General features: G+C 47.9%; 1 protein-coding gene across 2 annotated transcripts in view; it reads right to left on the reverse strand.

Annotated features, from left to right (window-relative positions):
- LOC144945283 (smoothelin-like) overlaps positions 1 to 16,153 on the reverse strand; it is a 130,665-nt gene that overhangs the window by 58,205 nt on the left and 56,307 nt on the right. The window contains exon 11 of one of the 2 annotated variants that reach the window (XM_078873680.1): positions 14,139 to 15,188. The exons of the other annotated variant lie outside the window; for it this stretch is intronic. Coding sequence (XP_078729806.1) covers positions 15,032 to 15,188 — 157 coding nt within the window. The 3' untranslated portion in view covers positions 14,139 to 15,031. Of the gene's footprint in view, positions 1 to 14,138; positions 15,189 to 16,153 lie in introns of those variants that run through there. 2 annotated transcript variants of the gene reach the window in all.

Below are 16,153 nucleotides of genomic sequence, written 5' to 3' on the forward strand. Positions count from 1 at the left end.
GGTCTCATCGAGATGCGGTGGCAGATTGAGATGAACCCTCTTCGGCCTTGGCTCTCTTCCAGGTGTCCTCGCTACGCTCGCTTGCAGAGCCATTCATCCAGCAGCGGATAGATAACGGTTGATGATGATTATGATGAAAATGCTTGCGGCGATCAACGTCGGGCAGATGTCGTTGTAGATGTAGCTTAATGTGGTCCTGCCTCTTGCAGTTGCTGACTCCGCTCGCCGTCCACGTGTTTCGAGTTAGGCTCGCAACCACAAGAATTGCACAAACACACGAGTATTGACTCTATGGAAATGACATATTCCAGACTTCCACTGTTGCATCACGTTTAACTGAATTGGTGCATATTGCTACGTTCGCGGACGACGGCATTCAAGCACTACAAGCCACAAAAATGCGCCTCGAGTTTTTGCTTCCCTATTGAAAATGTAGCCATAATTCGCGACAAAGATTTGTAGCCAATTTTCCATATCGGGTAAGCTTATTAGGAATGTGATTTTTGTGTTGTTGGTTCGCATACAGTAGACCTGCGTGGACGGGTCACCGCATCGCGCGCTTTCAGATGCGCTTCTGCGGCCGTCTGGAACGCCTCTTCCGATATTAGGAAGCCGCTGGAGCAATGCACTTTTAAATCACCTCCATTGAAAGCTCTGTCCTTCCCCCGCACCTCCGATTAGCACGGTTGGCTACGTACGGTGCGAAAGAAGTTCAACATCCTGCCAAGCCCTGGTGGCGGTGGTCACCCATCCAAGTACTGGCCAGGCTCAACGGCTGCTTAGCTTCTGAGATGCAACGGAATTCGGGTGCTTTTATCCTGTTGATATTTCTCTTCGGCAATTTCTCCGCAATTTGATGACCAAAAGCAGGATTTTATTTTGTGACTTTGCTAATTGACACAAGTTTGCGTGGCAGTTGACTACTTAAATTACTGACACTGTGCTGATTATTGCTGGATTCGGTGCATTTTTGACCTGCTTATAAATCCGCTCAATCGGCACCTTTGGTGTAAACTCTCGCGGCTCTACAGCCAGCCATGTCAAGGACGCATTTTATTATTATTTTATTTTTTACCTACGTGACTTTACCGAAAAAACCTAAGAGTAAGGACGCATTTGTTTAATATTCAAGAACTCTGTTGATTGCTATTAGTTATTACACATATTAAATGTTTTGCAGCCTGAAAAAAAAACCTGCTTGACTGTAAACACAAACTCTTGTTTGATCCCCCGTAGTAATAATTAAAAAACACACAGAAATCCATATTAAAGTTTGGAAAACCATTGGAACCGGCAACTTTTTACCTGCGGCACGCCACAGGAAGGGGAGTAGAGTCACGGATATAATTTATGGATGAGGATAAAGGGATGGGAGAGGGAATAGAGAACACACTATTATGGGAAATAAGAGGAAAAGGATGGAAAATGAATGGCAAAACGAGAGCAAATGGCCAGGGAGGATGATGATTGGGAGACGGATGTGGCTACATGAGGGACTCGATGCAATTTTCACAGGAGGCGGGGGGAGGGCAGGGATTTAGAGTGGGAGGTCTGTAGCACAAAAGTCACGTGATTTACCAGAGGCATTTGCTGATTTAGTCAAAGACAGACAGATATGAATAGGTACGATGAGAGGGGAGGGATTCAGATTGGGGGGGGGGGGTGTCTGCACATGAGTCACGTGATTTACCGGTGGCTCGAGCTGATGTAGATGTAAGTAGATATGAGTTTTGTGTGCAAGAAACGTGTGATGCGTTTTCCTTAAAAAAATGCAAATATGATAATTGTTTTTTTACCCTTTTATCTGGCAACAAAACTGACACCTTTCTTTTTACAAGGAGTCATGTTTGCATTGACCACAATACCTGCGGTCGGAATGCAAACAAAAAACACAACTCTGATCATGTATGCACTGTCCTTTTGGCGTCATCTGGTCCAATACCATGTGAGACTAGGCTCTAAGAAAAGCTGTCTCGGGTGAGGACCAATCAATTTCAAGGACAGAGCATACATTATCAGAGTTGTGTTTTTTGTTTGCATTCCGACCGCAGGTATTGTGGTCAATGCAAACATGACTCCTTGTAAAAAAAAAGTGCCAGTTTTGTTGCCAGATAAAAGGGTAAAAAAACAATTGTCATATTTTGCTACTGGCAAAGGAGATTCCAATGGTGAAAAATGCTAAGTGCAGAATTTACTGAGCTATGCTCGTTAAACCGACAGAGGCTTTGCTGGAGTTAAGTGTCTGTATTTGCACGAGTGCTTGAGTTTTATCCACACACACTCTCTCTTGGTGAAATCGCTCCACGTTTGCACTCTGCTGTCACCGACGTTACTCTGCCACCCTTTGGCACAGCAAACCATCGGCGGTCCGTGCCGCCGCCAATTAAAATAGCAAGTTCATAAATGGCAACGTAATTGGGATTGTAACATTGCGGCAAAATATATATATATACGGGCAATTTAAAACGACAAGCGACTGCCTGGGCCGTGGATCGTTGTTGTTGTGTATGTCAGGATCATTTTTTTTATGTAATTTATTGAACGTGCTTAAATATAGACAACTTTCCACTCTTAACTGTCACCTCCAACCGTACATCATTTACTCCTCCAGCCCACCCCACCCACTCAACAACAACAACAAAACGTGAAGGAAAGTTTTTTGTTTTTAAATGTCCGTTTTATTTCAAGTAAATTTTTTTGTAAGTTTACGCAAAGTCTAAAAGTCTTCCTCGCAAATGTTTCCATGGCGAACTCTGAGCCACCGCAGGGCACCGTGGCGACGAGATGTTATCTCCCTAGCCCGGTATGCAAGAGGTCGTGGGTTCGATCTCGACCCTGATGCCTGCTGCTGTATATTTGGACTTTGCGTGTTCTCCCCGTGGTCCATTTTCTTCCCTCCACATTTAGAATCAACGCGCGTTTAGAGCATTTGGCCGCTGCAAATTTCCTCACGATAAGCCACTTCGGTGAGCTATCATTTTGTGGCCAAGTCGATTCTGAAAAAGAGCTGCATAGCTCAGTAGGGCCTTACATGGCCAAATAAAAACATATATAGTTTGGTTAGGTGGGCATGGACACTGCCTTGGTGTCAAAGGTCAGTGCGCTGAACGCCCTCTAGTCAGTTCGGTCTCCCGCCGCGACGGTTGCAACGGCGATGATAGTTTCTTAACCCCCCCGGCCTCTGTCCACCGTTGCTCGCAACAACGGGCACGGCGATGGTTATATGAGAGTGGCAGCAGTTAAGCAACAAAACAATCCAGGAAAAAACTGAAATATCCAAGAAAAACGAAGTGTAGTGACTGGGAATGACCCTGTGTGGTGCCGGGCTTGCGAGGCCACGGCGGGATGTCTGCTGTTGTGGGTACACCCGGGGTATAGTACCAGCCCTAGTGGGGGCTCGGGTGAGCGCGCTGGTTAAGGGGTCGTCCATAAATGACGTCACGCACCTAGGGGGGGGGTTACACATTTGTGACGATGTGTGACGATGGGGGGGGGGGGGGGTTTGAGAAATGTGACGTCACATCAAAATGCGCAACTTTAAATAAATATAGACAACACGTTCTGCTTAATTAAATAGACTTTTTAAGAAATATTTTCTGCTACAACATCAGAGTGCAGCGCCACATTAAATACGCACTACAATGACAATAGTTTAAAGCGATTTGAAGCATGTTTCATTTTGGGGTGGTCCAGACCGGGATATCGGAACTGTGTCTAGTTCCGCCGTAGCGTGGTTAGTTGGGTGGTCACCACCCAAGAGTATGTTGTGTTAATAGCCTGGAGTATGTTGCGCTGAGAGTGTAATAAAACGTGTTGCTCCCAAGACAACGCCTCCGACTCAGTTGGACTCGCTACCAATGCACAAACACGATGGCAGTGTTAAAGTGCAGGAAAGGGGCAAACGAAAACACAATATTCTGATTTGAAGCTTTCGTGACTGCAGGAATCCATACTCGGAGGTAGAAAATAAAATAAATCACGACGTTTCGGGCGCTTGAGTTGCGCCCGAAACGTCGTGATTTATTTCAGACCTACGTGACTTTACCGAAAGATCCAAAGAGTATGAAAACAACACACACACACACGCACAAATTCAACTGAACCATCTCCATCCTACCAGGCAAAGCCACCGCTGGGTTCAGCAGAGGCGGCCCGGCCGCGTTTCACTTTTGGGAGTTCGGGACCGTTCCCGCTCCGAGCCGCCGCGGATCGAGTGGGGATTTCACTCGCGACGCCCTTGTCAGCTGACGGTGCTAAAAGCTTGCCGCGCAGGGCACAAACACAGTGTCTCGTGTTTCTTTAAGCTGACAAACCGAAGAGAAAGCTGATCTCCCCCCCCCCGCCCTAATGAGAAGACAGATCATACAGCTGTTGTGCTGTGTCACTCAGCTCCCTCCCTGACGACCAAACAAACACATACTGGCAAGGGAAATGACTGTTTAAAGTGATAGTCCTTGTATACCGTGTCCAAGCCGTGCGTTTGTCAGATACGATCCTATCTGCATCTTTTTGTTAATCCGTGGAAAAAAAATGTTTTGCTTTTCTGCGGTCGGTCGTATGAGATAGAGGTCATATCTGCTCAATGTCCCACGTGTCTTTGAGCCTGTTGGGTATTTATTCGCCATCCTAAGTGCCACACACGACGAACTCTGAGAGGTTGAAACAATGTCACTCTTTTTTTTTTAGAGGGGTGGGGGGGAGAATTTGAGGAGCTGGCATCGTAAGCAGCGATTTGAGACTGTGGGCCCGTTGTGGGCCAAAGGTCACGGAGTTAAGTCATACTACAAAATCCCCGGCAAGCCTGTGTGAGTCCCAATGAATAGCAATGTTAATAATCTTATTGGTTCTTTCGGTAAAGTCACGTAGAAGGGAAATGATAAAATAATAAAAATGCAACGTTATAAAATACAATTCTCACAATTCTTTATTATGTTTAATTTTTATTATTTTATTATTTCTCTTCTACGTGACTTTACCGAAATAACCAAGAAGATGAATCCCTGCAGTCACGAAAGCTTTAAATCGAAATTTAATGTTAATAATGTTCATGAGTGCGATGCTATCCATTGATTAAACGGAATGCGGTGAGTGGCGATATCAATGATCACCTCCCAGACATCGTCACTGCCCATGGTGTAGATGCCTCCCCAAGCTGTCAACATTTCTCACGGTTCTACCACGTAACGATCCACCATAGCACCTGCACAACCAGCTAATGCTATTGCTCCATCTCCTCGACGGACGTCGTTTCTCTCGAATGTGTTCCATTCCTCGGCTGCATCTCCGTCACTATTTCCCACCAACCGTCGTGCCATCAACCCTATCTAGCGACGCGCGTCCTGCCCAAGCCCATTAATTTTTTTTTTTATGCCTCTAACTTCTCAATGTATGATTTTCAAGAGCGTCTGTTACAGCACTATCGAATGTGCCCGTGCAACCCAAACTTTGCACCGTTGTGGTCGACCGACGTAGGCCTGCGCTCGTGCAAAGGAGGAGGAACGGAGCGGCACCACGCAGACTCTCTCTCTCTCCCGATTCCTTCACGCCGTGGTCAGCAGGCCTCGACATCGGTGGTATTTCGCTCCTGAACATGTTGCTTACCATCCAGTGGCGTAGTCACGACATGAACAGCTCAGGGGGCGCGGCAATCGGTACGGTGAGGCCCCCCAATATTGTGTTTGTCTCGCACGGTCGCACCTAGGCGATTGCATATCGCCTGCTCCTCTTGCCGAACCGCATGATTCGTTACGCTCACGGTCTCGAACATTTAACGCTGTAGGGGTGCTCTCGTTGTTGTTCTTTGACACTGTTGTTGAAAACAAATCTCACGGTGGTTTGCGGGGGGGGTGGGGCAAGGCACCCCCCTGCCTCCACGCTTGTGACGCTACTGCTGCCAGCGTGCAATGTGACCACTCAGAATTTGACCAAAGCCCCAAACGCTTCGTTGAATCCTCCACGAAGAACGCCGCACCGCGCGCGGGGAACTCGCTCACTGGGGCCTCTTTCCCGCCGGCACGCTTCACCCGGCACGCTTCTTCGCCGCGTTGCCAAGCCCCGTGTTTACGTCTCCCTGGTGACTTCGGGCTTCCTCTATGGGGGTTGCCAGCGCCACGCCCGGCCGCCTTTGTCTCACCGAGTGCATGACGTTTTAACACAACCGCACCAATGTACTCATTTAAGGTTCGAGTCGACGCAAGCGATGCCCGGGACCGTTTCGGATGATTCGTCGCTGTTGTTGGTGGCTGTGAGCGGGAATCAAACTCTGCTCACCGAGCTCATAGCAGCAACGTCACCCTTACAAAGACAAAGATCCCCTGTGTAGGTGCAAAAGAAGTTCAACTTACAAACATGCATCGCCTTAACAGACTCTAGGGGCAAGTTCTGTTAGTGAGCACCTATGATGGCCGGCACTTCACACGAGGGGGTGGGTGGCCAACACCACGCTCGGCCGCCTTTGTCTCCCCACCCAGGGGGAGGCCCAAAACCGGCTCAGATAATCGTCACTGGGTGTTGGGCGCGAGCGGGAATCGAACTCGAGCCCGCGGCGACATACGGACGAGACCAGGGTAACGAAAGGCCTTCCTACGGTTTTGCCCCTTCCCCCAACATTTATCGGTGCTATTTCTCCTTTTTTACTTGGGGGGGGATGGGGACGGCGGGTGGGGGGGTAACCAACAAAAAGTCTCCCCGGACTGATCTGGCCTTGTTTAGAGGTAGTTGTGTGTTTTTTATTGCTTGGCAAAGGTGGACCTCCTTGCATACGCGCTCAGGAATTCGCTATTTGTTGGATACGTCTCATGGTGATTGTATCGCGCACGGGTTTGTGAGCCGCTTGCCGCGAGCACGTAGCCGCCGGGGGGAGGGGGGGCGGGGTTGTTATGCTGTTGACACACGTCGTGTACATTTATTGTAGTGATTGTTCATGGCTGTGCGGATATCGAATATAGAAAATGTGTATTTAAATATATTGTCGAAAATAATGAAAGTGACATGGGGTGTGTTTTTTTGTTTGCTTACCCCCCCAGTTGGTATGTGGACACCCATTAAGCGTCGAACAAACCCACTGAGTTCATTTTTTTTGCCCACGTTCACAATTATGCGTGTAACTATGCAACTAATGATATTTTTCGAGCCAGCAGTAGTACACTCATCATGTAAAAACAAGTGTAAACAAACAAAAAAAGCATCTGCGGTGGGGTTTTTCGTGGTGCTCTTTTGACTGGATAATATACACGTGGCATTTAATTGTGACGTCAGCCGGTCGCTCGCGGCCGTTCCATTTGTAGGGATGTTACGGGAGGAAAACGGACGGTGTCCACATCCACGTCCGCAAACGGTTACCACCCTGGGGGGCTGTGGGGGGATGCTGTGATCCCACACAGCCCCGCCCCTCGGTGGCAAGTTGGTATAAAAGGCGGAGAGCCAGAGAGCTCGAGGCAGACGTTGGGAACGGGTCAAGGTGAAGAGCCAGTGAAGATCGAAGGCCAGCCAGCTAGTCCCTGGAACTCCTCTGGTCGCTGTCCTTCTAAGGGCCGGCCAGAGCAAGCCAGCGGTGTGACTAGCCAGAGCCGCCAAGGTCGACGTCCTTCTGAGGGCCGACTTCGTGTGGCTGGTAGTCGGGATCTGTGCCTAGCCAGGGCCAGATCAGGTAGTCTCCCTGAGAGGACGGGTGGCAGCTAGCCTGGGAGTGCTTACTGTTAATAAACGGGTGAAGAGGCCGCTACCTCTTCAGTTATACGCTGTATCTACGTAAGTTGCCTCAAGCTCAACCGTCCCTGTCGTCATTACACATTCATGACAATGCAAAGAGAGAACAACAAATGTATTCTCAAAACACGATGACCCTGACGAGTGGCAATTCGTGGGCTCGCAAACCCACCCCTTTTGTTGAGGCGAGAGAAGAGAAATGCCAATAAGATAAAGAGATGGCAGAGATTTCGATTTAAAGCTTTCGTGACTGCAGGGATTCATCTTCTTGGTTCTTTCGGTAAAGTCACGTAGAAGGGAAGTAATAAAATAATAAAAATAAAACATAATAAAATAATTCTCACGACGTTTCGGCCACAACGCAAGCAGCCGTCCTCAGGTGAAAACCAGGTCCGTCGAGCCGACAGACTCTGTCGTGAGAATTATTTTATTATGTTTTATTTTTATTATTTTATTACTTCCCTTCTACGTAACTTTACCGAAAGAACCAAGAAGATGGCAGAGAGGTGAATTGGTTTCCTTCGTATTAATTCGATTGTCGTATTTATGACGATTTGAGCTGATGTTAGATGGTTACCCACGTGGATAATCTCGCCTCTCTCATCTCCTTCCTTGTCCCTCCCTTCTCCTCTTCGTTCCCAATCTCCTATGTCTCTCTCTCTCTGTTCCTCCATCGCTACAAATCCACGCGCTATGGCGCTAAAAGCACCGCGAAAGAAAAGTCACGTGGTTGTGGTGGTCATCGCGCATGCCACGGTGACGAGCGAGCGCTTCAGAAGGTGAATTCATTTGTTTGCTGGTGACTTTGTGTATTTCATATCGATATCGCCTCCAGTGTTTTTCTGCTGGCGACAATAAAAGGTGTTTAAAATTCAAAGTCTGTTCTTCCATCTCCCTGTACCCAATCCCGTGTTCGGCCCTTCTACCTCCTTGCACCCCTCCACTGGAATAAACTTCTCCTGTACATTAAGCAGCACTGCCCATAGACTAACACAGACCATAGACTCAGCACTGCCCATAGACTCAACACTGCCGATAGACTCAACAGTGCCCATAGACTCAACACTACCCATAGACGAACACTACTCATAGACTCAGCACTGCCCATAGACTCAACACTGCCCATAGACTCAGCACTGCCCATAGACTCAACACTGCCCATAGACTCAGCACTGCCCATAGACGAACACTGCACCTCTCCATTAAGCAGGCCCCCTCCTCAACCTCCTTCCATTCCTCTTTTAAAGCCTCACCTCTCCTCCATCGCCCATTCTCTTCCCCTTCCATCCCCCACCGCCACCCCTCCACTCTTTTCTGTCCCTCCCCAACCCTTTTGTGATCCTTAAGTAACCCCTCTATCGCTGCCACTCATTCCTCAATCCTTCAACGCTCCTGCCATCTAAATAATGATATTCGCTCACCGTGTTGTCAACGATGTCAAATGCCTTTAGTGAAGGCGCTCTACAAACGTACAAGTAGATGAGATTGCCGTGAAGGGGCACCCTTGAGCTTCTTGGGGCCCGAACCTTTTTCCCTTTGTTTTGTCCATGCCTGGTGCCACCACTGCGCACGAGAATTTGCTAAACTTCTTCTTGGTTCTTTCGGCAAAGTCACGTAGAAGGGAAGTAATAAAATAATACAAATAAAACATAATAATTTTAATAAAAATAAAACAATAATTTATTATGTTTTATTTTTATTATTTTATTACTTCCCTTCTACGTGACTTTGCCGAAAGAACCAAGAAGATGAATCCCTGCAGCTTTAAATCGAAATTGGCTAAACTGTTCAATTAAACTGTTTTCTTTTACCAGGTAAGGCCCCACTGAGCTATGTAGCTCTTCTTCAGAAGCGACCGGGCTATCACAAACGACAGCCCGATCCAGTGGCGTATCGTCGTGTGCGAATGCATAGCAGCCAAATGCTCCAAACAGCGCGTTGTTTCTCAATGTGCAGCGGACAAAACCAGGAGGGACGCGGAGACAAATCCACGCGACCACGGGGAGAAAAGCGAGAAAGACACGCAAACTCCAAATACACAGCAGGCGTCAGGCTGGGCATCGAACCCCGCGCCCTCCCTGTTACAAGCGTCGCGGCTGCGTTCCGTTCAAGGTGGCCGATCGTCTTTCCATTGGCAGAATTTCCTTAGATGGCGAGAGAGCAAAAACGAGTGTGCTCGCTCCGCGTTACCCAAACACAGGCCAAGTTTTACGCTCCGTGTCCTCTCTTCACCAAACAGTTATTCGTCAGCGTCACTCTGTTATGGAAAACGAGCGTGTGCTCGTTGTTCTATATGGGGCTGTTGTTCGCTCGGCAGCATCTTTCGGGGTGGGGGGCTTGACTCAACATTTTTTACGCGTTTCACCAAAAGCACTTTATAGTAAATTGTGTTTGGCCTTTTGTTCAAAGCGGACGGATCGATGTTACCGCGGTGCAATCAGAGGTCGCAATCGGGTGCCTGATACCCGTACCCAACCCGATACCCGTTACCCTACCCGATACCCGGCTACCCGTACCCGGCCGGGTACGGGTACGGGTAAGGAATAAAAACCCGTTTGCGACCTCTGGGTGCAATACTCTACCGGTTCGATTCCATCTCCCCGCGCGGACGTACGGAACTTTTCCTTATACTGGATGAATCCGTGGAGCTATAAAGCTCTTTTTTTCACAGATGTCCAGTAAGGGGCACGTGGTCAGACCGTTACAAGAACAAACGATACAAAGACACCATAAGAGTGCAAATAATCAATTTAGTCAGTGAGCCAGATCTGAATATTGGCACCGCCTAAGGTATACCCATCGATCCATTTGGCGAACGTGGCGTGAATGACGTGATATTTCCCACTCATTTCACCCCGCTAGCACGTGCTTCACCGCTGTCGTGCCACTCAATGGAATCGGGAACCCCCGCTAAATCGGCGCCACCTCGCCGTGACGCCGGCGAGCGAGAGATCTGGTCTGGGGCCTCGCCGACCTAATGGGGAAAGTTTCTTGAATCGTCTCCGCACCGTAGCGGTGACGTGAACTCTCGTCGCTTCCTTTGTCCTCGCCACGCGTCATCGCTGTCGCCGTCGTCGTCGTTGTTGTTTGCGGCGCGTAAATGATGAAGCGCGCTAACGTTCGTAAACGTTTACGAACAGCGCTGTGCATCGTTTCCCCATCGTGCAGTGACTTCAGTTATTTACTGCAGATGGTTGGCCTTGCATGTGTAAACAGACCAGGCGGGAGTGTTTGTGTGTGTTTGTCTGTGCGTCTTCATGCCATGGGGAGCGGTAGTGCAACGGTTAGCGCACTCCGCTACGAACCCGGCGACCCGAGTTCGATTGCCGCTCACGGCTAACACCCAGCGACGATTATCTGAACCGGTTCTGGGCCTCCCCTAGGCCGATTCAGCCTTAAATGAGTACCTGGTGCAGTGTGTAAACATTAGCACTAGGAAGACAAAGGCGGCCAGGCGTGGTGCTGGTCACCCATCCCCTTTGTGTGACGTGCCGGCCTGCATAGGTGCTCGCTAACAGCACTTGCCCCAAACAGTCTGTTAGGCTATACGGGGGATCTTTGTCTTCATCCCTAGACTGTAATCACTTTCCAGGTTCAAAAATGTTGGAGACACTCCACAAACTTGTTTCAAAATGTAATTTGGTCCGGAGCAATATTTGGAGGATATGCTTCACGCAGCGTTATAAATATTCAACACATCATGGGGGAGCCAGTCGTCACTGTCAAGGCTGAACGATCTTGGAAGGAACTTCCCCCCCTCCCCCCCGCGGTCAACTTTCCTGCGTGGAACGCGCTCCACGAGTTTACAAACTTCCAATGAACGTCACGCCGCGTGCCCCGTGACTTGTGCACACGCGGCGACCTTCTCCTGACGTATGCGTTGGGGGTGGCCGGGGTCACGCTGGAGGTCACAGCGGCCGAGCTCTCCGGCACTTTGAACTGGTCGTAAATACAGATTGTAGAGCTGTCTTGGTGGCCAGCTGGCTCGGAGCGCAGTTGCATCGGACCAGCATCGCCAAGATATCCCGTGGTTCGAATCTGGCCGGTTAAACCGGATTAACGTTACACGTCGTGTAAGGTTTTTTTTGCAGCCAATGTCATGAATCGTATAATTGATATTTGCGTAAGGCCACTATGTAATGCGTTCAGGCTATTCCGATTATTTTGCCGCTATAAATGTCCAAATGATAAGCCACTTTGTTCAGCTATCATTTGTGGCCAGGTCGCTTTTAAACAATAAGTTAATACCTCCGTGGTCTTTGTCTGGTAAAATGGGGATGGTTTAGTGTTATATTTGTATGTGTTTGGGTGATTGTTTGCCCTTCATAATAGAGCTTGTTTGGGTTAGATCGCGTAAATATATAAATGTGTAGTTAAAACCCGCCACCACCCGACACAGCCAACTAGTAAGGGTTGTCACGTAAACAGAACGTGCCAATTCGTCACTAGTACAGCACTAGTGTGTAGTGTAGTGTATAGTGTAGTGTATAGCAGTGTAGTGTACAGTGGAGTGTATAGTGTAGTGTATAGTGGAGTGTATAGTGTAGTATACTAGTACAGCACACCGGTGTGTTGGAGAGCCAAGCCACAACATTTACAATCTGAGTACGACGCTTCGCCAGTGGCGGGTTTTAACGACACATTTTTATATTTACGCGATCGAACCCAAAAACCTATATTATGGATATTGGTCGCGAAAGCCTACTGCGTGTTAAACGTGTTTACCCTTCTTGTTCTTTACACTCCTATCGTGTTTATGTTTCGTGTTTGTTGCTGTAACGTCCTTACCCGCCCCGACTGGACATCCGTGATAAAGAGCTTCATAGCTGATCGGCTTCCTCCAGTATAAATAGAAAGTCTGCTTCGGAGCTGACGGCCAAACTGTGTCGTCAAAACCCTCCGCCACCTAACGGGCCAAGCAAACTGAATTATCACGCGGGCGTACGGGCGTTTTATACAGGTAGGAACAATGTTCCACACTGCCCACCAGGGATTTTTTGTCTGTCTGTCTGTCTGACTGTCTGTCTGTCTGTCGTGCATAAATAAATATATAACATAAACAGCTCTTTGATTGGTGGAGACCTACTGCCGGGTACGGAGAGGGGAGGTGCCTAAGGGAGGAGGGTCAGGGGAGGGGCCTAAGGGAGGGGGGGGCGATAGTTAAGGGGGCTGTCTGCCTGGCTACCTAAAGTCAAGTTATCTTTTATACATACAGGTAGGAACAACAGGTTCCACACTGCCCACCAGGGATTATTTGTCTGTCTGTCGTGCACGAATGCGCTGTCCAACCAAGTTCCTACCTGCCCACTCCGAGGGAACGTGTTTTGTGTCAGCTCACCGGCATGCTAAAGAAGAATTTTCGTGACCAGATTCAGCGATTTTTCGTTTGAAACTGCCTAAAAGGAATTTCATGCTCACTGATAGGTGGCCAATGCACACACACACACAAACACATCAAATTACAATCTTGATTTGAAGCTTTCGTGACTGCAGGAATCCATACTCTTTTTGGTTCTTTCGGTAAAGTCACGTAGGTAGAAAAAATAAAAGATCACGACGTTTCGATCGCCACACAAGCGATCGTCTTCAGGTGGGAAGACTTCAGGTGGGAGAGACGATTGCTTGTGTGGCGATCGAAACGTCGTGATCTGTTATTTTTTCTACCTATGTGACTTTACCGAAAAAACTGAGTACATCAAATTACATTTGATTATTCAACAAACATTGATTTGGCTCAATTCCAGCTCTTGAGAATGTTTCTGCCACGTAACGAGCGACGTTCTATCAGTGTGTGGTAGCGTGTGCCCCTTGTGGTGTAAGTGATACAAAGGTGACTTGAAGGATTTTTGTTGGGGAGAAGCTCTGTAATTTATCTCTCTTTCACAGCTGTTCTCTAACACATGAGACGCACTGCAGTGCGCGATTTCCGAAAGGATTCTTGAATTCGTAAACCACACAAATCTCTCCTTCTAAATCAGCTCTCGATTCCTGCAACTCACGTGACTTCCGTGTGACCACTCCATAGATACAACAAGCGTCAGAGTCCACGACCTCCTTAATACCAGGCGAGGTAGTTAACATGTCACTGCTGCCCTGTTGAACTGCTGACTCTACCCCCCATCCAGTGGTGTGTCACGGGTAAAAAAAAAGTAGTACGTATTCTAAGAAAACAATTACAAAACAATCATAATATTGAAACGATAACATAATAGCCCGCTATTATATTCACTCTGCAAAAGTTTGGAGTGCTAATTTGGCATACAGTGTTTTGGTCGGATTTATGATTCAAACGTTCATAACAGTTTCGAAAAACACAAGCCACAGAGAGAAATAAAATGAGGATGAATGGGTAATCTTCTTTTACGTGTATACATATTTGTGATATGGCAAATGAGACATCGCGAAAAAACCAAAAACACACCGACTGTATAATAATTGCAACCGCGACATTTATTACAAAAAAAGTTTAGTGAAGAAATATTACCATATAAAGTTTTTGCAAATCACAAACAGAAAACATTGCTTTGTAATTTTTATCATTATTTTATACATATATTATGTATTCACGTTCATTTCATATAGCCTATATAATACACAAACATACACCACTTATATACGTTTAGGAAATGGGATAATTTGACAGTCGTTAACGAGTGGGCCAGCTCCACTGTGTTTTCGGGTTGTAGCGCTTGCTGTTTGCTTGGCACGATGTCCGACGTTTTGCTCCACATGCCGGGAGAACTGAATAGTCCATATACCAGGTTTCTCCTGATTTTTATTTTTTGGTGGGGGGGTGTGTGGGTGAATTATTTCCGTTTTAGCCACCTCCCAATTGAAAAGTCTGTAGAATAGCAGGACACTTACGCTTAGATACGGTGGGGTGGGGGGGTGTTGATAGTGCCACACCTGGCCCATGCGCGATGAGTCGTATTGCCCGTAAAACAAAAAATCAACACACCAACGTCACCGCCCTCCTGTCGTGTTTTCGGGGGCTCGCACCGCGTGTTGCACGGCATGATGTCCGACGTTTCGCCGAACTGAAGGAGCTCCTTCCAGCACGTGGAGCGGAGCGTCGGGACGTCACACCGAGCAGCAGCAACAACCACAACGACAACAACAACAACAACCAAAACAACAAGACGCTCTGCTGTGACCCGAATAACACACCGGAGAGAGCTACACGGCCACAACCGCAAAAGTCACCACAACCCCGCACCCGCATCACCGTTACCGGAGCAACGCAACATCGTTCGTCGGCAAGCCGCGCTTTGCCGTAAAGATTCCCAATTACGTCGCCGCTTGACGGCGCGGGTCGTCGAAGCCCCTAATTCCCCTGATTGACGGACCTCGTTAGTAGCTCCAGCCTGCGGAGGCGGTTGAAGAGGGATTGCACGTACGTGAAGACGCACTTGGAGTCGGGCCGATTGCCCATAATGATCATGTCTTCCACGTCCAGTAGAGGGTCACAGTGGGCCAAACGCCTGCAAGGACAATCAGGAGGAGGAGAAGGGAGGGAGGGGGGGAGTGTGACGCGTGAGCGATGACCGGTACCGTTAATTTAGTCGGGGATTTCAGACGGCACTAACCCGCGGTGGCTAGGAGATGTTAACTCCCTCGCCTGGTATACAGGAGGTCGTGGGTTTGATCCCGACCCTGATGCCTGTTGTATATTTGGAGTTTGCATGTCTTTCTCTCTCTCTCTCTGCCTGTGGTCGCGTGGATGTTTCTCCGGGTCCTCCTGTTTTTCCCTCCATGTTTAGAATCAACATCCCGCGTTTAGGGCGTTTGGCTGCTATACATTTCCACGTGATAAGCCACTTCGTTGCGCTATCATTTGTGGCCAGGTCGCTTCTGAAAAAGAGCTACATAGCTCAGTGGACCTTACCTGGTAAAATACATTCGTTTAGTTTAGTTTTAGATTGCTTGGGAAGTCTCTGTGTGGAGGTTTCATGTGGCCTTTTGGGTCTGTGTTTAGCAAATATGTGTTTAAAATATATATCGATATAACTACCGTAATAACGATGCCATTTGAGGCAAAATTTGTCGAAAGTTGTTGTTATTATTTGACCCTTCCCGCTGAAATCAATAAACCCTAAATCATCCTTAGCCAAGGCGTAAGTTTCTGGATTATAGAGCGCCTTGAGTGAAGGCGCCTCTATAAATATAAATGAGATTAGAATTAGATTAGAATTAGATTAGAATTAGATCCCATTTACTTTGTCCCTGCGTCTGCTTGGCGAAAGCAGTCAAACATTTAGGGCACCCTTCGTTATTACACGCTGGGGCGAGTGGGCCAATCGGCGAACTCGAGTAATCATTTATACAGCACTGGCTATGCGTACAGTACACACATACTGGGACCTGGTTAACACGTAGGCTTTCGCGACCAATATTATTCATAATAAACGTTTTTGGGTTAGATCGCGTTATTTATAAATGTGTCGTA

This window comes from Lampetra fluviatilis, chromosome 37 (assembly GCF_964198595.1).
Source record: "Lampetra fluviatilis chromosome 37, kcLamFluv1.1, whole genome shotgun sequence".
NCBI classification, from domain to species: domain Eukaryota; kingdom Metazoa; phylum Chordata; class Hyperoartia; order Petromyzontiformes; family Petromyzontidae; genus Lampetra; species Lampetra fluviatilis.